Below are 25,069 nucleotides of genomic sequence, written 5' to 3' on the forward strand. Positions count from 1 at the left end.
CTAATTTCAGTGTCTCTCTAAAGCAGCAAATCTGCTACTATTCCTCTTGGGAAGCAAGTGTGCAGCCTAATGCCAAAAGAATCCAAGTCTTCCCAGCTTGCATTTGGGAAACAAAGAAGAGCAGTGGGCATGGAAAACCCAGCTGAGAGCATTAGCAGAATTTCTTACTGCCAGTAAGGGCCTGGCACCTTTATGTGGTCTCAACAACCAAATTTGGAGCAGTGAGCATTGTAGCATATTTCACCAACATCGCAGGTGCTTACAAATAAAACTTGACAAAGTCCTGGCATGATTTATGACTGCTGTTGTAGGTTTTGGGAACTAATTTGAAACAAGGAACCTCATCTGTTGGATGTGTTGCACAGAGAGACTCTCACCTACAGCTCCTGTTCTACTTAATATATGGTAATCCATGCAAGTTTCTCATTCATCAACAAAAACCCAGCTTTAATGCAGATTCTGCTGTCATTTTAAATAAGATCCTCCAATAAAAATTGCCACCTTTCTCATAGCATGCAAAGAGTGCAATCCTGTTGACTCAGCGGGTTCCTGCCCCTGAATGTAGGTAAACAATACACAATTGTACTGATGCCTGCATGGAAAAAAACCAGAAATACTCCGAAAGAAAGTACTCAGGTAAGAACTTGTTTGTTTCCAGAGGTCTGTAGCACTGTCTGATACTGTCATACAGAGATGAGCCAAAGCAGCCCCAGCAAAGTATGACCGTGCTTTTCACAGTGCGGAGGAGGTGTAGAGCAAAGCACGCAGGGATGAATTATACACAAGTCTTCATTAAGTTAATCAGTATGGGGAAGAGGGCATTTTCAAAAAGAAGCAGGGGAACTACTGGGATAAAAGCAGCTAAGTCAGAACTAAGCTCCGAGGCAGTTTGCTGTTACATGAAGCAGCACTGCATGCTCTCCCGCTAGTAGGATTACAACACTACATGAGGATGCCCAGAGCATTCACGACAAACATATCAAACCCTTGATTTTTACAGAATCACAGAATCACAGAATGGTTTGGGTTGGAAGGGACCTTAAAGTCCATCTCCTTCCACCCCCCTGCCATGGGCAGGGACACCTCCCACCAGCCCAGGCTGCCCCCAGCCCCATCCAGCCTGGCCTTGGGCACTGCCAGGGATGGGGCAGCCACAGCTTCTCTGGGCAGCCTGGGCCAGGGCCCCACCATCCTTATAGTAAACATCTCATCTAAATTCTTCCCATTTAGTTTAAAACTATTCCCCCTTGTCCTCTCACTGCCTGCCCAGGTAAAAGCTGCTCTCCAGGCTGGGCTGCCTCTGCCTCCTGCAGGCTGTATTGTCACTCGTCCAGGGCCCAGCTGTCCCCGCGTCCCTCCAGGGGACAGGATGCAACACAGCACAGTGTTTGGGAAGGGCCATCACTGCTCTTGCTGTGTGTTTGGCAGTAGGAGAATGGCAATGAACGTTGTCCTTGCCCATCTTAAGGCCATTAGGGATTGCGGCTTAGAGCACAGCTGAGTTTTCCAGTCCTTTACCTTGTCCGTGCCATCACGTTGTTCTTCTTGGGCTGCTGATTAACTGGGCTGCCCATGTTGCCGTTCTTCAGGGAGCCCTTCCGAGCCAGCTCCCTCTGCTTCTCTGCATATGGGATACAAAGGGGAAAAGCAGAATTAGGGCAACAGCCTGGCAGGTCACCATTTAGCTACAGAAACCCAGACCTGACAGCAGCAAAAGGCATGGCGGAATTAATAGCACGGGACGTGACCACTCCATCTCCCAGGCAGACACAGCAAAGGCCGGAGGAGCTGTGTCCCGTTGCCTCCAAAGTCCCTAGGGGCTAAATCTCACGTGCCCTGCCTCACTGCAGCCTGCTGACCAGACCACACCGTGACGGCCATGGAGCTTCTGGATGCAGGCCGTGACTGCCCCGCTGGGGCTGAGGAAGGGCAGAGCCCCTGCCTCTGTGCAGCTACGGGCTCCGAGACCGCACTATGTATGCTGGGCAAGGGAATTTATCCTTTTACATTTTCTCCTATTCAGGCTGCCACCGAGGGGCCCAGCTGGGACAGAAAAGAGCCTCCGTCAGTGCAGCACCATCATTTAGTGTTAGTCCAGCCTAGCTCGACACCATGCCTGAGCTATGACCACTTCCCTGGCTGGCAACTCAATGGACTAACACACCCCACAGCAGAATATGTTGCTGCTTCCCCTTCTTCTCCTCCTGACAGCCGGTGATGTCCCCAGCGTGTCTTCCTCTTTTATCTCCCATTGAATCTTGCAAGCTTTATTTCTTTATTTAAGTAAAATAAAAAAAGCTGCACGTTGTGCAGCTGTATTTTTAAACAGGATATTGTTTGCTTAATTTTCAAAGCATGTTCTATTTGCTGCTGAAATGTACCTTAAACCTCTGACAGTACGTGGGGCTTTTTTTTGCGTATTCATTGCAAGAGGGGATTAAAATTAGCTTCTCATTTAGGAGAGGCTATTTCTCTTCTTAATAACTTCTCACCACAGGATCATAACCAGAGTTTGGGTCCAAAAGCTAAGCCTTCCGCAGGAATGCAGCATTTCTGTTGTATTAAATCATCCCTGCCTCCAGGATAGGAGTCATAGGAGCCCATCTATGATGGTCTGTCATATAAACTGATATTCAATTTTCTGATTCAAAGTCCTTCCTTATTTCTTTTGGGAAACCAGTTGGGTTGAGTTAGCAATTGGCCACAAAAGCTGAGCTAACTGCCCCAAACTCACCCTGCGATGCCAGGCAAGTCTGGTAGGGAAAAGCAGAGTGTGAGACCAGCAAGGCAGGAAAAGGCCTGGTTAAAAACATTCTCCAGAGTGTGAGAAAATGTTGGAAACTACTTTTGTATCATGCCTGAATAATAGGGGTTTACCAGACTGCTGGCTGGGGAACCTGAATAGTGAATTCGTTTTGCTTCTCCTTCCCCCGGGGTGTGTGAAATGTGCTGATATATTCTTTGCTTGCAGGTTTTATTCCCCTTGGAGAGAAAAGCACCTGTTGCTTGTTGTGGGAAAGCTGCGTGCCTGCCCGGGTGTGCAAGTGTGAGACAGGCCAACTCTGTCCTTACCACAGGGGTAAGAGCAAGGGGATGTGTCCAAGGCTCCCTTTTTTGATGGACAAACAAGCAGCAGAGATGCCTAGATACTGTGGTAATGCATGTGGCTGAGGAACCTGCAGAGAAGGGTATATACTCATACAAACCATGCCCAGCGCTGCTCCTGCTGACAGCAGAGGTAAATAAAAGCTCATTGAAGTTGGCAGGGGAAGGACCAGACCTATAACTCTCTTTGGCATAAGCAACAAAGAGACTGACAGAGTATCGAAGTCAAAACCTTAAATCACAGTAATTTCTCATGACTGGAACTTGCAAGTGCAGTGGTTATCTTTGTCTCCAGAAAAAAAAAAGAAAAAAAAAAGGCTGGTATTTTGCAGGCCACGTGAATGGCGCTATTCAAACACAAAGGGATAAAGTGGGGTTTTATGGAGGCAAAGGTTTACAACCCTAAATACAAAACAGCTCCCACCCATCTACACCAGGAGCTCTAGTGGCTGGCCACAAATATGCAGTGCTAAAACAAGTTGCCAATACTTCAAGATGCTGTATAATTCACAAAAAGGGCATAACTCAGAAACAAGGCTACAGATTTCATTTTCTGTCAAGACAGTTCAGGCTTGCCTGAGCCTTTAAAATGTACTGGTGCTCTCTGATTCCTATTGATTACTCACTACAAGCACTAATGCTGTTTTCCAATTCAGATTACTCATTCAGTTAATGAATATGGGCTTTAGCTAAGTGTCTTCTTCCTTCAGGAGGTCTCCCCATGACTATTTCTGTGCTCTTACTGAGTGATAATTCAATGTGTGAGGCTGAATGATAAGACATCTCCTATTTAACCCCTTCTTTCACTTAGTGGCTTGGAATGAATATTCCCAGAGCAATAGCACAGCAGGAATACAGTGTCATTCTGACATCCATGCCTGTGTCCCCAGACAAATTTCTTAATCATGAATCAACAGGTCAGCTCCCTCTTGGATGCTACGAATCCTGAGTCCCTGGTGGCCAAAAAGCAAAAGATAGGAGGGAGAACAGGAGGTCTGTCCGGCCCTGGAGTGACAGGACAAGCTCCTGGAAGGTGGTGGAGATGTGTATCAGTCACTTCAGGCTCGGAGGCAAGGAAACGAGCTAACCAAGTCTTACAAGTATTATGTATGAACTGCTGCTACTTCCACCACTACCCTAAAGTAATTCTAGGCAGCCCTGCACACCAGCCACCGGGCCCATGAGAATGGTGGGCTTTCAGTGCCCACCTTCTGCTTGGTGCTTCCTCCTGGCCTAGCCGGTGAAGTTGGTGAACCCCATTTATAGGTAGCGAGCTCTTTCCCAGGTTTTCAGCTCATTTAATTTTACCTCCCAGATGTTTCTTTTAAGGCCAGAGCCCCACATGCTAAATACCTAAGTTCCTTTTAGAAATGTGATTGACTTAGGCAGTTCTGATGATGTTACTGGCAGGGTCCAACATGTTTACAAAAAAACTGTAAATTCACAAATAACTTCTCATAGAAGCTGCAATCAAATCAATCATATAGCAGCCGGGTAAAGAGAAGGAACCACAACCTAGTCTTGAAAAGTAAACAGCGTTTTTCTTTACAGGCTGCCCCATACTGGCTGATGTTAGACCCAAATGAGCATGAATCCCAACAACAACACCCTCCAGTGACCCAGCTGTGCTAACCCTTGTGTGAAAGCTAGGAACCAAGCCCTTGGGCAATTCTCAAGGTTAGGACTGCATGAAAAACAAAGGGGCTCTTTCCTTCTGAGTAACCCAGACTCTCTGGTACGGTAGTCAAATATTCCCCATTGGACTTAAATGACACCCATGTTCCTGCTTGTCTCCCTGAAAACCTCAAGGGCACAACCTGAGACACGAGGCGTATGGCCCCACCACAGAGAATAGGCTTCATTTGTTTTCTGCCCATGGCAACTTCTGGCTGGCACTGGCTATGCAAAGGCTCTCCATGTCTGGGACTGCCCGTGCTGCCCGCGGTATTCCAGTACGTGCAACAAACTTCCAGGAAGGCAACACAGCCTGATGGAAAATCGATACCAACCCTACAAAACCACCTAATTCTGGGCAACTCTCAGGCACCAGAATGAGGAAGGGTTGTTAACAGGCACTGGTGCCAAACACAGAGAAAATGGGACACACAAGAACAAATGAAGGAGCGGAAGACTGTGATTCCCAGACACCAGTTATTTCGTGCCTGCTGAGTTGGCTGTTTGATGATCAGTAAAAAGCTAATACGGCAGAGATACCAGGTGAATGACAGAGACTTGGAGATTGAGAAACCAGAATGAAACAAGGCTGTTCTCCAGCTATTTCAGAGAAATTGCTAACTGTTGGCAGTAAAAGGGCATTATAAGAGCAGAGCTCCAACAATGCTCTTAATGTGGCATTTGCAAGTATTTGAAATGCGTTGTTCAGCTTTCATTTCACTTGGCTGTTACACTTTTTATCACTGTACCTAGTGAAATATTCACACCCATGTGGCTTGTCATCCCCTTCCCATGAAGCGGTCGGTTATGGGTGAGGGAGCATACTGTAAGTACAGATGTGATGCAGAGCCAACAGGCAAGCAACTCCAGCAGGGCTGGCAGAGATGGCGGTGAGACAGCTTCACCCAAATCTGAGTTCCTGCTGGCTTTTCACTAATTTTCCAGACAGATGCTTCCTGTGCACAACAGAACAGAGTCTAGGAGGGTATGAAGCAGCCAGCGTGTGCCTTTAACATTAAAAAGTATGCTCAGTCAAGAGTCTGAAGGTCATGAATGATCATTAGTAGGGTTGCTGTGTTGGGTAATCTACCTGGCTGCACGTTTGAGTGCTGCAAGCTTCTGTTTCAGTGGAGAGCTTAGAAAGCACGGACAACCTGATGCACTGGGGATTGTGGCTGCACCACTTCCACCTAAACTAATCCTGGACAGTGTATTGGAAGAGGAAAGTGTGGAGTGACACACATGTGTGCATGTGTTTGTCTACGCGGGGAGGGGTCCAGAATCCTTTCAACATCCCTATACACCTCTGAGTAGCAGGAGGTGCAATGTAGAACTGTTACCTGTTCAACTGGCTGGATGTGTCTGGTTCCTTTGTGACAAGGGAAGATAGTAATGGAGAATGTGAAACAGAACGAACTTACATGATTGTGTCTGCGTAAAACATCAGAGCTGAATAAATCATTACAATCATTCTTCTGGATTCAGTATTTAACAAAATCATAACCAGTTTTAATTACATTTTCATTTTTTTAAAAAAATATTTTTATTTATTTGTTTTGTTTTGTTTTTAATTGGAATTCTGAGCAGCTTCTTTGGTACACATTGCTATGTGTGGCATTGGTTTTGTCTACACTCTGTCCTAACCAGAAACGGTAAAAAATAGCATACATTTTCGTCTCCTGCAGAACTGCTCCTTTTGCAGTACCAGGCAAAGCAGACAACCCAGGAATTTGGTGAGCATCAGCTCGTGCTATGCTGAAGACCTATTTGGAGGGTCTGAATCCCCAGATCCATGCTTCCCATTTGTCTCAAGATGCTGACTCTGGCTATGGTCAGACAGTTTGGGTTGAGAGTGGCTTAGGATGCTGTTGTGTCTCGCTGCCACAGCGCAGTGGGTGCCCCTCATTTGAGGCAGCCTGATCAGCACAAATGCTGTTTGGTGGCAGATGAGGCCGATTTGCTTCCTTAGCTCTGTGGGTTGGAAGCAGGCAGGCACTGCCTGCTCCTGTCTTTGCTGAGAGCTGCTAGCTGAACCTCGCCACCTCAACTGCTTGTGAACCTGCCTAGGTGGGAGGAGACGGAGCTTCCTGGCATGGGGACTGTGCAGTGTGGGTCCACAGGATTTGATGCAGTGGGAAGACAAAGAGAAAGTAATCCAGTGTGACAGAGTTGTATTTTTCCACCTTCAAGATCTACGAAATGAGATTTTGGGATGTATTTGCTCCTCTGTCCCCCACTGTCAGCCAAGACCATTTCAGAGGCTGAGGACTGCAGCGACTCCCTGATGAATTCCACCTTCTCAAGCAAGCCGAGAATTTAAATTGCACAGTAAATAAGATTAATCTGTCCGTTCACATCCCGCTGAATGATCAACAGAGTCATGAACAAACGGAGGGAGAATGAACAAAATGCTGACTTCAACTCCCACTTGGAGACCAAACCCTGAGCCCAGCTCAGCATCATTCAGCCCCGGGACGTCGGCATGCATCTACTTAACACTGAAACCATCCCGAAATTTCACCTCTGAGAGAGTGTTTGGCAGCTGGGACTGTGTCACTCCTTGGAGAGATTTCAGGGTGCACTTCAACCGGGGCTTTGCCAGCACGCTGTACAGAAAGGGAGGTAGATGAATGCTGTGTGCTGTGGCTATGCCGGTGCTGACGGGGGCTGTGCTCCCTGGGGAGATTTGGAGCATGTGTGTGTGACCATGCCGGTGGCATTAGCACGGCTGTGTCTGTGTCTCCCTGAACCAGAAAGAAAGGCAAAAGAAAAGTGATTTTTACTAAACAGGGGGAGCAGAAATGAAAAGGGTCTGTCTGTGGCCAGCCTGCTGCTCTGAACACGAGGAATATGGTTTAAAGCTGGTACGTGCTAAGTGCTGGCACTGATTACTCAGAACAGGCTGTCTGAACTGGGATTGTTTCACCCAGCTTCAGAAAAGACTCTTCACATAAGTAGGGGTCAGATAGCTATGTCATCCAGCTCCCAACTTGGGAAAGTTGTGCAAGACAATATTTTCACTCAAAGCACCTCGATTTTGCTGACCCAGCCAAACTCGGGGAGATTAGCAAGCTGTGTCTAATTGTGAGAACTCTCAACAAGGGCAGGCATACAAATCTGTCCTCCAAGGTCCCTCCTGGACCAGGTTTTAAGCACCCAAGTAGCTGCATTTTCTGCTGTTTTGCTGCTCTGGCTGCTGCTCCGTCCCTTTGGCATGAGTGAGAGCTGGCACAGACCCTGCCAGGCAGTGGTTTTAAGCCCCCCTGATGGCCTGACCAGAGACAGAAGTGGTATGCAGTACGGTACAGAGAAGTTGTTTGCGTCTCTCTTCTGAGGATGCAGCTCTTAACTTTTAACACAGGAGCTACTACAACCAGCAGTCAGTGCACTGCCTGCACAGCAATGCGGGGCTAACTCCTGGGGAATGCTCTTCTTGGCTCCACAAGTTAGAGAGGTTTCTGTGTGGCCAGGCTGATGTTACTTCTTGCATTTCCCTTCAGCAAGCATGAAACTAAGTGCCGTGCTTTTCCTTAGCACAGAGGAGGACAGGTAAATGACTGCTCCAGTCCTCCAAAGCTAGAATCCACTCCCACCAAAAGCATCTCACAAATTGGCTTTATATTCCAACAACATGCCCCCATACCCTAGACACTCTGTCCCAGCCCCAAAGCTCATTTATCTGACCTTCACGTGATTATAGGAAAGAATGACTTCTTTGTTTATATCCATTATTGGGCTCTGGCATGAAGGAGAGCTGGGTATCCAGTGCAGCTAGCTATCTAGCAAAGAAAACCTTATGGCTGTAAGCATTAGGGAAATAATTTACTGTTTTGAACACAGCCAATTTTACCTCTTCATGGCACGGTATAATCATGAATCACCTTTGTGAAGCAGTAAGCTATATTTTACTGATGGGAGAAACTATTTAACTGCTTTACCTTCAAGCCACGTAAAGCATCTGGAGTGGGGAGTTTTCTTCCCCAAAAGTGGGGAAGCAGAAGATGGGGACTCCTGGCTCCCTGTCCTCTCCCTGCTCTGTCTCTGCAGCCATCTTATTCAGACAGGTTGTGACTACATAGCAGCAGGCAGCAACTGATCTCTCTTCAGCTTTCAGCATCTATTTGGGCTCATTTCAAATGCATCTGTTGTCGCAGCTCCCAGCTCACAAGGGCATTTTGTTGTGATTCAGCTCGTGCTTTTTCACTTATTAAAGATTGAGACTTTTATTCCTAATGGCTGCAAAATACTGAATATAAAGATATCATCCATCACTGTCAAAATTGGAATGTATGAACAGCATCAGTTTTATTTATATGTATTTTTTTCTTCTTTCACATTTACCTTCAGAAAGATTTTTTTTTTGGTATTTTCAACTGTTTTTCAAAGAATATTTTTCCCACCAGCCAAAAGAACAGACATAGATATCTGGGGAAGTGCTTGCAACCTGACAAGCCTAGCTAAAAAGTTTCAGTTTATAAAGTGAACTCTACAAAATATAATCCATAAACTTGAGCTACTCTCTCCCTTTACATATTTTAAAGGGACAGAGAAAATTAAGTTATTTCATCCGGAAAGACTTCTGCAAATGGTCCCTTCAACATTATTTCTACTCAGCTGAATACAGGTTTAAGACAAAGTCATTTGCTTGTTCCAAGTCTGCTGCTCGGTATATTAGATAAAAAAATAAATAATAAAAAGTAGTCTATTAAATGCAATTTAATTCTTATTGGTAATAGCTGTCTTCATTTAAAGCATCACTTATGCTAAAGGCACGGCAATAATCTACCAGAGAAACAGAGTCAATCTTAGTGCCCACATCACATTTGTTATGGTCCTGAAGTTCTGTGAAGAAGCATTAAGGTCACTGATGCATGCAGTAAGTGTGGTGTGTATTTAGGAGAGTAACAGACAGTACAAATTTGCTTAGCTGAATACTCACGGTCTTCAGTTACAGAGATCATTGTGCAGTGCATATTTGTATAAAAAACACTTGAACAGAGCTTGACATAAGTAGGCTTGAACTGCATGTACACTTAATCAAGTTTCCATGCTTGTGTGAGTCTAAAATACACACTAAATGATTGGTCTATGGTAGGGAGCATGTGTTTTATAGCCTATATAAACTACAGATTGAATTTATTTTTAATATGTTGTAATTGGGAAAGCTTTCACTGGCTGGCAGATATCACGGGTTGGAATGACTTGTTGGGTTCCCATCCAGAAAACAAAACAAATAAGGACAGAAGTGCTAATGCCCCAGGCAGCACGCAGGCTTGGAAGGGACTCTCAGCTCGCTGACTCCATCATCGTGCTTGGAAAAGACCTCTGGATTTTTCCTGTTCCCAGGACTGGACTGCAGCTGACAGTCTCAGTCCTGTTTCTGGCCCTGATTTAGCAGCAAAATGTCAAATATTTGATCCACTCTGTTTTATCATTTGCTGCACTGGGATTCTGCAACCCTAGGTATTTCAAACAAAGCTATACATTTTCTACCTAACAAAATTAAAAAGAATAAGGCAAAGGGGCTGGTTAACACACTGAATGGATGGGTACTCCTCACTCCATCATGTTTGACAAATTCCTGCTCTGCAGTAGGGTACCTATTGTTTTCTTGCCTGGGAAAGGCAGAGTGTTACTAACTTAGCACGCCACCCTACAAATATTCTCCTTGCTAGATGAGGACTTTCAGGCATTGTCTCACTAGATGAATTGCCTGTTTACTGTGAATCTTTCTGGGAGAACAGGATACGTACAACCCGGGGTGCCTCTTCCTGCTATTCAGTTTGTCAGCCCGAGTCCTGGCTGTTTGGAACAGCAGCAGCTCTGCTGGAGAGTCCTCCTGCACAGCAAACCCGCTCCCTTAGCCGGATTACTGACCTGATCTCTCCCTTAGCGAGGCTTTCATTGTCTGGAAATTTGACAAAGAGCCTTAGAGCTCAATTAGTTATTTAATAAGTTTATGATTAACCAATCTGCTGATTAAGCTTTTGCTAATTAGGTTGGCAGGAGTTCTATTTCAGAGGGATGCTGGCCTCTAATATCATATGCTCCCTCTTGGAGCAGGGTGGGGATGTCTGCGCGAGCCCCGTGTGCGGCACACTGCCACGCTTCTTCTGCAGCAGGAGTACCTGCAAAAGCTGGGTGGCACCTGGGGCTGCTCCCGGGTCACTGGGGCATGGTGGCCCACGGGGACAGCTCAGCACAGCAGCCTGGGCTTTGTACTGGGTGCAGCTAAAAGGCTCCCACTCCTCTCTTTTGATGTCTCGCCGGGCGGCATGGCGAGAGGCAGGCACAGTTTATCTAGGGCAGCCACCGACCTCACATGCACAGTTTCAAAAAGCCTAGCCTGTCATTTTGATATCCACATTACTTTCCTCTGGATTTGTGTGGCTGGCCCAGCCCAAGGGATGAGCAGGAGCTGCTTTCCTCCTTGCAGAGTGCTCAAAGAAAGGTTGTGGCTTCTTCCCTGGCTTTGCATCCTCTGCCACGTGCTCTAAAGGATGGGGCCGACCAGTGCTGTGATCCCTTACACCCTTGTAGGGAGCCCCGACAGAGGGGTCAGCATGCCTCCACCCTCCTCTTCCAGCCCTGATCCCGCTTTGGCAGAGACATCAGAGCTGGGCGTGGGGATTAGTCCCAAACTATTACAAATGATTAACCCTTTTCCCATCCTCAAGGCATCTCCCGTCTCTTTTATCAGGAATGGCTGCAATGTGGCAGCATTGGTGAATAGAGGATGATGGAGCGGACGGCAGCCTGCTGTTGTCAACTATTTTATGCTGCTTAGTGTCTAGGATGGGGAGAAGGGCTGAGGGTTTGGAAGCTGCCTCAAAAGGCAGAGGGAAATGGGACTGGCCAGAGAAAACACATCCTGCTGAAAACCCTGAGAAAAGGGCTTGAAAGACAAGCCGAAAGGGGCTTTCTGGGCCCAAGACTGCTGGCTGCAGCTGCTTCGAGTGCTGCAGTGCTGGGGAATTAGAGATGTCTTCCCAAAACACACAGCCTGGCAATCAGGTGCGTGCACCACTGAGCTGAGGCCTGTCTGAGGAGCGGCAGTTCTGGCTGCAGGCAGAGTTCAAAGGGGCTCACTCTGGAGATAACACCAACGTACAGGTAGAGATGATGACAGTCCTCAATATACATCTCTGATGTCAAGCCCATCCAGGGCTGCGGTATGGCAGTGCCACCCCCGTGTCACTCTGCTGGCCACCCCAGTGCAGCTGTCATTCACAGCCACAGAGGCCGGGTGCTAAAGCCCTGCTGGCCTAAGCGAGGTTTCACACTGCTTGCTGGGGGCTGTAAAAGGGAGGCTGGGTGAAGGGGAGGCAGGTACAAACTAGGCTCTGAGTGTCAGACCCTGTGTTTCAGAGCTCTGCCTGTTCCTTACCCTCTTGCAGAGTCAGAATTTTCTGCCTTGCCACACCAAAAGGCCTGATGTGATCCCATCGATTGGTTTGAGCATCCGCCTCCCCCTAGCAGCTGGCAAGGGAGGTTTCTGCCTCTGCCCCCCAGCTGCCTGCTCTCACCACCGCAGCACTAAATGAGATCTTTCCCCAGGCTGCAGCTGCGGAGCCCCTGCCACCGACCCGCTCTCCTCAGTGACCCAGTGAGGCAGAAACGATGGCAGGCTGACACTTCTACCTCCCTCCATGATGGGCAGCTGTATTCACCCAGGGGAGGAAAAATACCAGCTCGGATTTGCTTATCAAAAGACCATTAGCTAAGGATTTTCTACAGCATTTCTAAGACAAAGGGGAGGAGGCAAGCAAAAGCAATATGGGAATTATTGTAATTTCTGTGCTCATTGCACGTGTGGGTCAGGTTTGTGCTGGGCTGTGGTGCATGCATATTCAGCTTCACTTGGCAAATACATTTCAGTGAGCTAAAATCTCCTGCAGCATACAAGCATGAGTTTTATTGCTGTATAGTTAAATGTTTGGCTGCCTGACCAGAGTTGGAACTGGGATAAAAGGAACAGAAGAGTTGTAAGAGTAGAAGAAAGGAGAGAAACAGCCTGAGGGTCTCAGCAAGCAAGATTTTACTGCAGCAGCACTAAGGGACTAGAGAGTGTGTATATAAGACATAGTTCCACGCCTGAGGAAATTAAGACAGAAAACAGAATGTGTGTAAGCAGTACAGGCAGTTAAAATGGTAGGTGTTTCAGTGATGTACAGCTCCTCCTGGTTCCAACTTCAGTTTGAATTATCTTTCAATAATTAAGATTTACAACAGGCTTTATCTTCTACACACATATTCTTAAACACAGCAAAAGTGGGTTGAAGCTAATGATGAAAAAGCGGAGCAAGGAGGGTCAGCTTTTTTTTCCTGACAAAAACACTCAACTTCACCAGTCAGTGTTAATTCCAGTCCCTTTCAAAGGACTTTATAAAAATAACCTGCTTGCCCTTCAGCCAGGCGGTGCTGCTGGGTGGACAGGAAGGGGTGAAGGGGAGGGAAGGAAATTCAGCAGCAGGATGTGCAAGAAACAAAGCCACAGACTACAATTTAGAGCAGAAGATGTGAAGAGCTGTCTTAAGGCATGGTGGTATTTCAGAAAGCCTTTGCAAAAACACAAGGCTGTTTTGTTTTTCTTTTTGGAATGCATTTTTCAAAGAAACTAATCTGCCTGTTCATAATCTGTTTTGAATCAAGAACACAGATTTCCACTGCCAACCAACTGCGTGCAGGGTAAGCAGCAATTGTCGTCTTTTTTGTCTCATTATTTCCCTCTATGGAAGATTCAGCAGCTCAAAGTCACACTGCATCTCAAATTACCCCCAGGGACAGGAAGTAGGGGTGATGAGCGATGGGACTGGCTGTCCTGGAGACAACTTCAGTGTGAAACAACATCAGAAACTCTCTGAATGCACAGACTGGGGTGGGGAAAGGAACCAGTTCCCCCAAGGCAAAAAGTTCAGGCAAGTGCAGGGAGGATGAAGCAGCCATGGTGTACACACACACCCACACCCACGCCCACAACCTGTTCAGTAACTCTCAAGCTTACAATCTCCTTCTCACACACAAGATGCTGGAAAGAGCCTGGCTTCTGCCAAGACCCAAACGGAAATAGCTGTAATGCTCAGATTTCCTGACAGTCTCTCCGCCCCACTGATTCTGGCATGCGCAGTGCTCAAGGAGGATGGGGAAAAGCTGTGAGGGAAAGGGTGGCAGAAAACACTCTCTGCTTTCAGTGAGCCTTTATGGCTGCTAACAGCTGCACTTGCAAGGTGATCGGAAGGGCAACACCATGCTTCGGGGAATAAAAACCTTCAACTTCTCTTGGGTCAGCATCAGCAGAGATGTGGAGGAAGCCCTTGGACTGACAACCTTGTCCTTTCCAGGGATAGCACTTAAGCAAAAATCTGGGGGCAGTGGGATGTGCTGGCCTGTTTTCAAGAGAGTCTCTCCCTGGGCAGTGTGTGCATTTTCCGATCACCAACACTTAACCCAGCAAAGCCAGCTGCATGGGAAGACGCGCCCTGACATGGAGCACGTAAGGACAAAAACTGTGTAGAGCCAGAAAAACAACTCAAACTGGCATTTTTGCATCCTCTGTGTCTGTTCCCCAGGCGCCTTAAGTCACACTGGCTCAGGCCAATGACAGGAACAAGGTTTCCTCCTACCAGCTCTACAGGGGCCAGTAACATTTAAGGGAGAGCAAGCAGCATCTCCTCCCCTGAGCATGCTGACGAAGCTGTCCGAGCAGCTCTGACAGCATCACCTCTGCAGCAGCCTCGGGTGGGAAAGGCACACAGAGCCCTCACTCTTCCACGTCCCTCTGGAGAGGATGGGATCAAAAACTGGGGGCAGAAAGGTTTTTCTTCTGTAAATTGAATTAATTTGACGCTTAAAGGCGGTGAACTGGAATAAATAGGAACCTGGCAAAGTACCTCTGTTGTTTCTGTGCTGGTGCGGGTGCTTTGTGGCAATGTGGGTGCTGCTGCTCTGGGCTGGTTCTCTGTGGTAGGGCAGCAGCTTCAGATTTATTGTTTGGAAGCCAATAATGACATTTTGCTCTTTGAGAGTAAAAATTGCAGAAACACAGACAGGAAAACTTGGAGGTTAAAATCTACCACACTTGGTGCTCCGGAAAGGCCTCAGTGGCTGTATAGTTTTCTTACTTCAAGGGTTAAATGCACACTGCTTACTTTGGTTCACCTTGTGGAAAATCCTACTTAGGATTCACCGCTGGCTCCATAATCTGGTCGTCTGCATAGATCTCAGGGCAGTCAGCAGACGCCTAGTGATGACAGAGCAAAGTGCTGGGGACCTGGCATGGCATCATCCTGAGAGAGGTTGTGCTTACTGGTTACATCTGACAGCCTCCAAGTGAAGTCAAAAATTACAACTAGAATCAGCCAGCTAAAATGATCCCCCCTAACTTGATGTCTCAGGGCAGGCTTTGGTACCTAAAAATGTCTCACAACATTGTGGGGCCAAAGGAAGAAGGCACAAGTCAGCGCTCAGGCCTAGCTCCCATGGGGCACTCCCTGCCTCTGGAAGCTCTGAGGACCAAGGCCACCAGCCTGGGGTGACTTCAGCACTGCTGAATAAGCAGAGGTATGTATCTGTGTTTACCAAGCCCTAGAGGTTTTCAAGGACTGCCGCAATGAAAAGCTTTTACAATGCTGGCCATGTACAAGTCCTGATATCAATATTTATCCTTTCATTCCACCTACCATACTGCCGTCTCCTCCACAGGTACTCAGAGTACACAGGCCCAGAGTACTCAGACTTTCAGCAGCTCTGTTAACCACTGCTAAAAGCCCTCTTGAGTGCTAACTACATGGTGAGTACTGTACTCAGGACGCAAAAGTAAATAATTTGTTGAGGTGAAGGACCACAAGAAATGTACTCAAGAGTCTTCAATTTTAGGTCTCCAATACTCTTTGCTGAGTTTTTCACAATTCTGTGATTCTGCCTCTGGATAATAGAGCTGGCCTATGAGGTCTGGCAAGCTGCTTTTGTTGTTATTGTTGTATCCTGTGTTAGAAAACTTTTAGCCTTGTTCTGTAACCTTGTTAGATACCACAATCAGCTTTTCATAAGCATCTCTTTGTTCCAAAGACTCTGAGATCATGAAAGAGACTTTCTTTCTTCTTTGCTGTAAGCAATACATCACAGTTTGCGCCAGACCAGCATTTTTTCCCAAGAGAATCTCTGTACCTCTAACAGTGTTGAACACCTCCCTGCCCACTGCCTCCACTCCTGCCCTAAATTCTTCTAAGAAGATCAAAACAGTGTTTTTAAGCCATTAAAATAACAGACCTCATTCTTCAGGATGAATTTTAACTTCCTCTGCTTAAAAAAGGCTCCCCCCATCCTGCAGAAAAAAAAAATAATACATGGTGTATAAATGGGAAAGAACATAGAAGCGGAGGATTCACCCACTTTTTTTATTTTTTTCTTAATCATTTATGGCAGGCAGCATGTAGGGACTGACGTGTGATAGGGCTCTGGGCCATGATCTTTTCTTGCAAATTCCCCTTAAAAACCCAAACTACTGTGGAAAAAAATCCTTCTGCCAAGTTGAGACTAAACTGCCTTCCCCAATGGCTGCTGGAGACATCAGCAATGCTTAGAAGAGCCCAAACTGGTCTAAGAAATGGAGCTGTTGTACAGCTGCATTAGCAAGTGCTTGTTTTGTCACCTGTGCTGCACCTCACATGAAAACTTGCACAACCATCTTGAATTTGTTTCTGCTTCGTAATATTCCATTCCTACCCTTTGTGAATGCCCTTGTTCTGCTGGGACACAGTGAGTGCAAGAAATCAGGCTGCTTGCTGGTAGTAAAAGATCGCTCGACACTGAGAGACATGGATAAAATGCCAGTCAGGAGACACATCTGTAAAAGAACAAATTACCCTGTCTGTGCACTGGAGTCAGTCAGAGGTAAAAGCAAAGGAGAAAATTAATTTTAATATATTCTTAAATGTAATCACTGTACAATTGGGGAGTTTGGTGGATTAAAGAGAAAGAATAGAGCAATAACAAAAATTTAGAAAGAAAAACATTTGTAACAGTGAAAATGAAACAGCAATTGGGTTTCTCTTGTTTACCAGTGGACCTCATGTTTGTGGAAGAGGACTGCTCTGTGCCAGCGCACTCAAGTTACCTACGTCAGCCTCTGCAAATCCTACTGGGTTTGCGTTGGGATCCCAAGAAAATAATTAGATAGCACTTAGAAAGGATATGACATCTGAAAAAAATAACTGGAGTTCAAACCAGGAATGGGATCATAGAATACTTCAGGTTGGAAGGCACCTCAGGAGGTTTCTAGCCCAGTGCCTTGCTCAAAACAGGATCACCCACTGGATCAGACTGGGCTGCTCAGAGCTTTATTCAGTCAGGTTTTGAAAACCTCCAAGGATGGAGCTGACACATTCTCCCTGAGAAAAGTTTTTCAGTGCTCCACTTTTCTTGTGGTGAAAAAGGTTTTCCTTAATACGATGAAGGTGTGAAAAGTAAGAGGCTGGGAACAAAGTCCCATCAGATGCTGCAGGCAATTGATGGCCAGCTTGGCCATGTTGGTATCGCTCCTCCCTGCCACAAAGGCAGACTTCTCACAAACAGACTTCTTACAAAGTCTTTCCACTCCTCTTACAACTCTCCAGATTACCCTGTCATTCCTCATCTGATGGTCATAACCAGGTAAATGCAGACTGCTTTTCCCCCTTTATTCCTGCCCTTTCCTCTTTCTCTGCCCTACACTGAGGCAGAGGAGAGTACAGCCATAATGTGTCCATAACGCCACTTTCTAAGAAGGTGGAAACTCCTGCGCAGCTATGACAGTTTTATTGCAGACACAAAGAAGAACATTGTCAGCAAAGGACAGGACATCACCTCCTTGTGTGGCTGATCATCCCCTTTCAATGAAGGGTAGCAAAACACTTTATAAAGCTAAATTAAAGGACTGTCCTGTACCTTAGCTTTTGTGCACATTGGCAGAAGTGAGTCAGTTATGTGAGCTGGGTGGCATTAAGAACATAGCATCTGCATGCACTGAAATATCTACGTCAAGGTTTTGTTTCTACATTTTGCAATTGCTTTGTCGTCCTGCCCCAAAGATCAGAAGCTGAGTAAAGCCACATTTCAGCCTGGTAGTTAAAGCATTCAGGCAGAGAAAGAACTTGAAGCTTCCATGTTCTGACTGGAAGTCTCTATTAGTAGCTAAACAAGGCAAAGTTGTTTTATGTCTTGAGCCTCCCGATTTGTTCTATCCAGAAACACCTTGCAAATTAGACATGGATTTGTGAATACTTTTGGAAGGAGCTAGTACATATTCTTTCAGTGAATGTACAAAAATAAAGTGCTAGGGTTTACTGACGACTTTAAGCCTGAGATACCTGTTTCTTCTTTAAAAATTTTAAACAAAACAGGAAAATCTTGTTTTTAAAGAGCAGCCTCTGTTCTGGACTCAGACTACCCATGCCTGACAGCATCACTTTAAATATTAAATATGCTACCCTTGCTCAGGATCTATTTTTAACTCTGTGTCATTTAATATGTCAAACACTGCTTCTCACATCAACTTACACAAAGTAAAATTGACTCACTTGTAATCTTCATCTCTTCTCCCAAATTGCTAGTCTTACAACTAGTATTTTAAATAAATCAAAGCAAACCTTTATTTTTTTGAAAACCTGCTCTTATTTTGGGCTCGGTAGTGGAGGCAGACTGAGAGGGGCTATTTTCTGGCACAATGTTTCCTGGGAGCTCCATTGCAGCGAAGGAACTGCCAGCAGCCCGCAGCTCTGAAACAACTGGTGCGATCAAACCCTCTTCTCATAGCCAGCTCACGGTTTACTCATGGCAGAAAGCACTTTTAATCTCCTGAAATTCAGCCTGCTGAGCTAGATGGGAGAGTGCATTGTTCCTCCAAGAGACATCAACACCTGCTGACTTGATTGCACCATTTCATAGCAGGGAGCAAAAAAGTGGGTATGTATGTAGGTTGTTTGGAAAACGCAGGGATTGCCTTGCATTTAGAGAAGAAGGTAGAAAAATTCACTTACAGTAAACTTAACATGATGACTTTGGGTTTACAACAGAAGTGCCTTAACACCCTGCAGAAGATCTATTTTATTGTACTATAAAAAAGTGTTACTTTAAAGATGGAATTGAAACAGTTCCCCGTCCAGAGAGGCTTAGGCTGAATCAATTCAAGCTCCTCTCAGGGTAAGAATTGAGGGAAGAAAAGGGCACAGAGCTAAGCACCAGAGCAGAGGACAGAGATGAAAAAAAAAAATGATCTGGGCAGAGTTCACAGGCAAGAGGGACACGGAGCAGAAGTCAGGAGCTGGGAAGAGGCAATAGCTGAGTTGTGCAGTCATGAAACGTGAGGATGAAATGTTTCACAGAGAGAGAAAGCAGGACGAAGCCTGGGAGAGAAGCAGTTTGCAAAGCAGAGGGGAGAGAACAGGAGTCCACCACTAGTACTGGCCAAGGCTGGAGGCAGGGAGGAACAGACTACAATGATTACAAAGGAGAAGTTGGAGATGACTCTTTGAGCAAATGAATCCAACAAGCTGGATCTACCTGGCAAGAATGTGTTTGCTATCCTTTCTTTCCCCTCTTAATCAGAGCTGGAGAAAGGAACACAAAGGCTGTCTGTCAGACATGCTTTTTCTACAGGTTAATTTAGAAAAAGGATTTGGGGAATACTCATATGTTTTAAAAACTGATGAACAAATTCTGTTTCTCCTTCTGGAAGAGGTTTCACAAAGGGGACTATGACTGTTTTGCACAGTACCCGACTGTGATGCCTCATTTCCATGAATGATGCAATAAATGCCTACCCTCAGCACAAGCTATTCAGCCATGATTCAGTCAGTAATTAAAGCTCTTTGAATGATAGCTGTGTTTAGCAACTGGAGAAATGGGATCAGACTGTCCAATTACTGCTGTGACTTTACAACTTTTTAAATAAAATCTTGGTAAGTATGTGGCATCTATAAAAACAGCTTTATTTTCCTTCAGCGAGACCTGCTTTATAGAGAATAGCTGCCAACTGGAACAAGAAAAGAGCTGTGCCAAAAGCTTGAGGTTTGAGAGAAAAAGAGGAGAGGTGCCAGAGGGGTTTCTGCATGCAACAGAGCAGAAAGACTGCAACTGGTACAGGTTGTGGTCCTTCCCGAAGAGGCCACCTGCCTCGTTACTTGCAGGGGTGAAGCGGCTGTCAGGGTACAGGCAAAGCTCCCTCTCAGTCCCAGCCAGGGTGTGCAAGATCCAGAAGCCTCATTGCACAACTGGCCACATGGTCTGCACTGCAGCCTCATTTCTGTTTCTAAAAGTTCTCCACAAAGGTGTTGGTGTAAGAGGTGGGAGGGATCTCTGACCCCAAGCTTGGATCCTGAGAACAGCTGGAGGCGCTGTCGAATCACTTTCACTGCTCTGCTAACCAAGGTAACAGCCTCCTTTGTGTATGCCCACCACAGGCCCATGGAGCAACACGCCCCGTGACCTGCTCCAACCAGCCCTCTTCCCTCCATGAAGCACTGTGAAAGAAACATGCTGATTCCCCCACTTTGGGGAAGCTCTTCTCCCCAGCCCTCTGAGCCGAAACTGATGGACATGATGAAGTCCAACAGCTGATAACTGAGCAAAAAATACGTTTAGTTTGCTGCTGTTGCTCCATTCCTACCTCTTGTCCGTCATTTGGTACATTTCCCTCACTGAAATCATAAGAGCCTGGGCACACGAGTGGTGCTTAGCTGTGCTGCTGTACTGTGCCTGGCACACTGGGGCTCTGCTGTGCACAGCTTGGTGCAATGCTGGCTGCTGTAGAGACAAGAGACAAGACAAGGCAGAAGGGCTCCTTGAATGATCCCCCGTTAAAGTTCAGTTCAGGTCTGCTTCCAAGACCACCAGGGTACCCCCGCCTAACAAGGACCCTGCTATTGCCAGAATACAAATATCGATGACATCCTCATCCATTCTGCTCTGCCACTGTGGCACACTGAGGTTGGAAACTTTCCTGAGTCTCTGAAGGATCCTTCAAGATCTCAGAGAAATGACAAGAAGTTTTCAGGGTGCTGTGAGCATCCTCCATGCGTAAGGATAGCATTTAAAGAACACGAATTGCAGTGAATTCCTATACCAGCATTAACCCCTTCCCTTTGAGAAAGTATGTGTCATTTCTCCATAATAGAGCCCTGGTCTGCTGACAGAGCACTTCAGCCCCAACATTCAATAAGCAGGCAGTAACCTTTCCCAGTTAAGAGCTGAGTGTGCAGCACAGAGGAGACAAAGGGGGAACCCATACCACTGAATAGTCAGAACAAATTCAATTAGCTGTCAGGTACAGTTCAAGGCTTATCATTAATAAATCAAACAGAAAAAAAAATAAAGCATCATTCAACCTTGTCTGTGGATGTTGTGGTCTGTTCTGGAGCCGGTTTACATTAATTACACTGGGCTCTACTTGCTTCCCTTGACTGCTACACAGGAACTCATCTACCAGCAGAGATATTACAAGGAAGGAATTACAGAAATAGTCAGAGTGGGGGAAATGTTTCCCTGCAGAGGGCCAGAGGAACAGGTGGAACCTACATTTGAGGACACGAGGCTCTGTGAAGCCAGAAAACTTAGTCCTATCACCCCTTTCCTGTGTCGTTTTTTGTCGAAGGTGCCAGCACCTGAGCAAGTAGCTTTGTCAGCACAGCTGGTGTTAGTCTTTTTAATGTCAGGAACAAAGTGCACATCATCTTTGGGGGTGAATACTCTTCTAAACTGGGTCTCTGTTTGCTTCACAGAAAGCAGCGATGGGAGCAATACGCAGCATGTAATGAGGCCTCTGAACAGACCATGGGCTTATCGCTGCTGGGGTGTTCACTGCTGTGGTTAGGTTCTGCCAGGGTAGTTTTTATTCTAATCACTACTTCAATTACTGTGTTTTTCCCTCCTTCTATCAGAGACTCTCGGTAATTTGCTTAATTTGTTTACCTCACAACCTTCTGCTAGTGAAATAAGCAGGACACGATCTGAGCTGCTTCTTACATTTGTGACAGATTATGGCAGGCCGGGGCAGTGCAAAAAAGAGAACCTGTAATTTGCAGCTCTGGTCTTCTGCTTCAAGCACAAAACCTCCACTCAGATGCTTTGGCACATTCTGATTACAAAGTGACATAACTTGTGCAGAAGCAGACCTTCAGGATTAGCTCACTTTCCTGGACCACCACGTCTGTTTATACCGTAAAAGCTCCGAGGCCAGAGGATGGTCAGACACTGCCCATCAGAATAATACAGCTAGCTCATAGCCTCCTCCCACACGACCTTTTATCTGAAGCCGTGTTAGTCAAGACTGCTGTGTGCGATACAAGGTGTGAGTGCACGTGTGTCGGTCGGCTGGTGAGGCAGGTGGGTACGCAGTGACTTGTCACAGGAGAGGTGCACGTATGATGGAGGAGGGCTGGGAGGGGCAGTAAGACCCTGGTGGGCTGGCACAACAAACTGAACAGATTGCAGTGACAGAAAGACTAGGATCGTTTGGTGTAATTGTAAATCATGCCACATCACACTCATATTTACTCATATTTGTTTGTCCATGCTTTGCTTTGCTCCTGGCTTTGCTGACTGGTTCTTCCCACCCCTCTGTCTCACCCACCTACACACATCCTCCTGCCCAGAGATCCCTGCTGAATCCCACTGGGTTGCTCGATTCCAGTTTCTCTTAATGGCTTTACTGTTTACTGCTGCCTGTGTCAGCTACAGCATCTCACACACCTCTTCCTTCCTGCCCCTCCGTTTCTCCTCTAGCTAATCTGCAATAACATGCCTGTCACAATTGTTTTTCTGCCCTCGTCCTTGCCCCTCTGGACAGCCCTGCTGCCCTTAACGTGATGCAGCTGTTCACTCTGTCGTTCCCTTCCAAACAGCCTGGAGATATCCTACAGGAAGGATGCTGCAATAAATCTGCGTACACAATTTCTCTTACAAATGGTAAGAGTAATAACATATGAAATAATGTTTAAATAAATTCCTCCCAGCCCCAGGAGACCTCCGAGTGGTAGGCTGCACTTCTGTCTTCATGAAGAAAATCAATAGCAGTGCTATATTGCCACTGCGCTCTGGCTTCCACATTACTCACCCCCCCCTACAAAGTACAGACTGTGTTCAAGGAAATGGGTGCTCCCAAGGGAGGAAAATGGCTTTGTGCACTTAAGGTAATGATGTCATTTGAGGTCGCCAAGCAAACCGTTATGGGTACGGAAATCTGCAGTTTTGTCAATAGAGCTGGAACCTGGGGACGTAGCTAAAGTGATACAGCTTTTTTATAAAATGTTTCCCTAATTTACCTACAGAGCTTCTTCCCAGAAACAACAGCTGCTGTACCTAATTAACATTAATCGCCTTGTTACAGAAGAGCAACTGGGAATAGTACAGTACTTGAGGTACTGACAAAAGGATACACTAATGGCATTGATTTGTCCAGTCTGCTACAACCTTCCCTTATTATTCTATTTTCCGTATTGAAACACTCAGAAGTCACAAGCTGTGAAGCAGACTGGGAAGAGATGATGCAGAAAAGGAGCCAAGGATGCAGGCTTCCAACAATTCAGACTGCACAAGAAGCTTGATACCTGTACTCCCTTTGGGATGGCATCTCCCAGCGCCACTTTTTCATCTTGACCTCTGGCAAAAACAGCACTGGCAGGGAGTCTCTGAGTGAGGCATCCTTTTGAACAGCACTGGGACAGGTTACTCCACTGTGCATTTTGTGTCTCTTCAGTGGATCTCCTTTAGAACAAGTTCTGAACCCATACGCAACCTTATGAGAGTGGTTCAATAGCTACACATGAGTTAAATAATTACACATTGAAAGATCCATTTCAGAAGCAGCACGGAGAGTTAAAGGCAGCCTGTCCTTTACTGGGCCAGAGACCATCTGTAAAGTTTCGACCAGAAATGCACAAATTTTGTTATGTTGAACCCTGAGGGCTTTGTAGTTCTCAGCTCACTGACTGATATTCCCAGTACTACTCCTCCATGACAGTATGGCAATTTAATATCTGCCACAAATGCACAGCAGCAGGCTGGAAGGCAGGAGTCAACACCAAAGCTTGTGCTGTTAGCCTCTGTCCCCAAGTGGATTATGCCTTTGTTCACTCCAGTCTCCACTAAGATGGGGTCCAGCCATAAATTAGATCCTTAGTTTTTCCAACTCAAGCACACCGGGGAACAATATGCTGAATTTCCTTGGGACAGGATTTCTGTTGCCATTTCACCCTTACCAGAGTTGCTTGCTGTAAGTGAACATCATTCAAGTTAAGTGACTGAGGTTTCGGAGAATGTTAACAAGCAGGAATTAATCCAATAGCACAAGAGAAGTAATTTCGTGTCTGGAAGTGGACACAACAGATTGGTGTCTCTGTGCAGAATCCCTGTCCCCAGCTAGAGACTGCTAAAGCCAGAGATACGAAATCCTCTCCTGCCATCAGGTAAAATCTTAGGATATTTGTACATGGAGAAGGCCAGTGATGGAGTGATGAGCAACAGGTAGGGATGGGGCCCATTCCCTCACAGTCTGGTTATATCTCCATACGTCACACTCCAGCACTGGGTACCACTGGGTTCCCTTTCTGATGATCCTCTTGGCAAGCCTCTCAGTTTAAACAAGACCCGCAGCAGCCTCTTGCAAAATTCAGGGATAATCCTGGTCAACCCCTACTGCAGCATTTGCCTCAAAAATAGTATTTGGATAATGCCCTCATTAAAAGCCTTTAATTTTTGGTTAGCCCTGAAGTGGTCAGGAAGTCAGACAAGAAGATCTTTGAAGCTCCCTTCCAACTATTCTATTCTATTCTATTCTATTCTATTCTATTCTATTCTATTCTATTCTATTCTATTCTATTCTATTCTGTTCTGTTCTGTTCTGTTCTGTTCTGTTCTGTTCTAATTCTACTCTACTCTACTCCAGCACAAATGAAAAAATATTTTGTTTCCTGCTATCTCTTCCTCATTATCCAAATATGCTTTGTATACTTATTGCTGGATTTGACAGGTATTATAAGATTATACCATACAACAGGCTGATGTAAAACGTAATTGGATATCTGTAGAATGCTTTGAGCTGAAAAAGAGATATGGTATATAGTATATTCTGTATGGTATGTAGAAGTATAATTGAGAAAAAAAGTGAAAAATTTACTCATAAATTCTTGTATCTTTCAGGACATTTGACATATCCTTTAAATATACTTTTTTTTAACTTCATCGCTTATTTTTTTTTTTTTGAAAAATAACACCATGGAGAGGTGGGGCAGGTACCGATAGAAACAGAAGCAGACAA

The 25,069-nt window shown here is 45.8% G+C and overlaps 1 protein-coding gene across 5 annotated transcripts in view; it reads right to left on the reverse strand.

The window, feature by feature from the left end:
• FAM219A (family with sequence similarity 219 member A) overlaps positions 1-25,069 on the reverse strand; it is a 99,127-nt gene that overhangs the window by 13,646 nt on the left and 60,412 nt on the right. For all 5 annotated transcript variants that reach the window (XM_048048559.2, XM_048048560.2, XM_048048558.2 and 2 more), the window contains one exon: positions 1,519-1,621. In XM_048048559.2, coding sequence (XP_047904516.1) covers positions 1,519-1,621 — 103 coding nt within the window. The remainder of the gene's footprint in view (positions 1-1,518; positions 1,622-25,069) is intronic.

This window comes from Anser cygnoides, chromosome Z (assembly GCF_040182565.1).
Source record: "Anser cygnoides isolate HZ-2024a breed goose chromosome Z, Taihu_goose_T2T_genome, whole genome shotgun sequence".
In the NCBI taxonomy this organism is placed as follows: domain Eukaryota; kingdom Metazoa; phylum Chordata; class Aves; order Anseriformes; family Anatidae; genus Anser; species Anser cygnoides.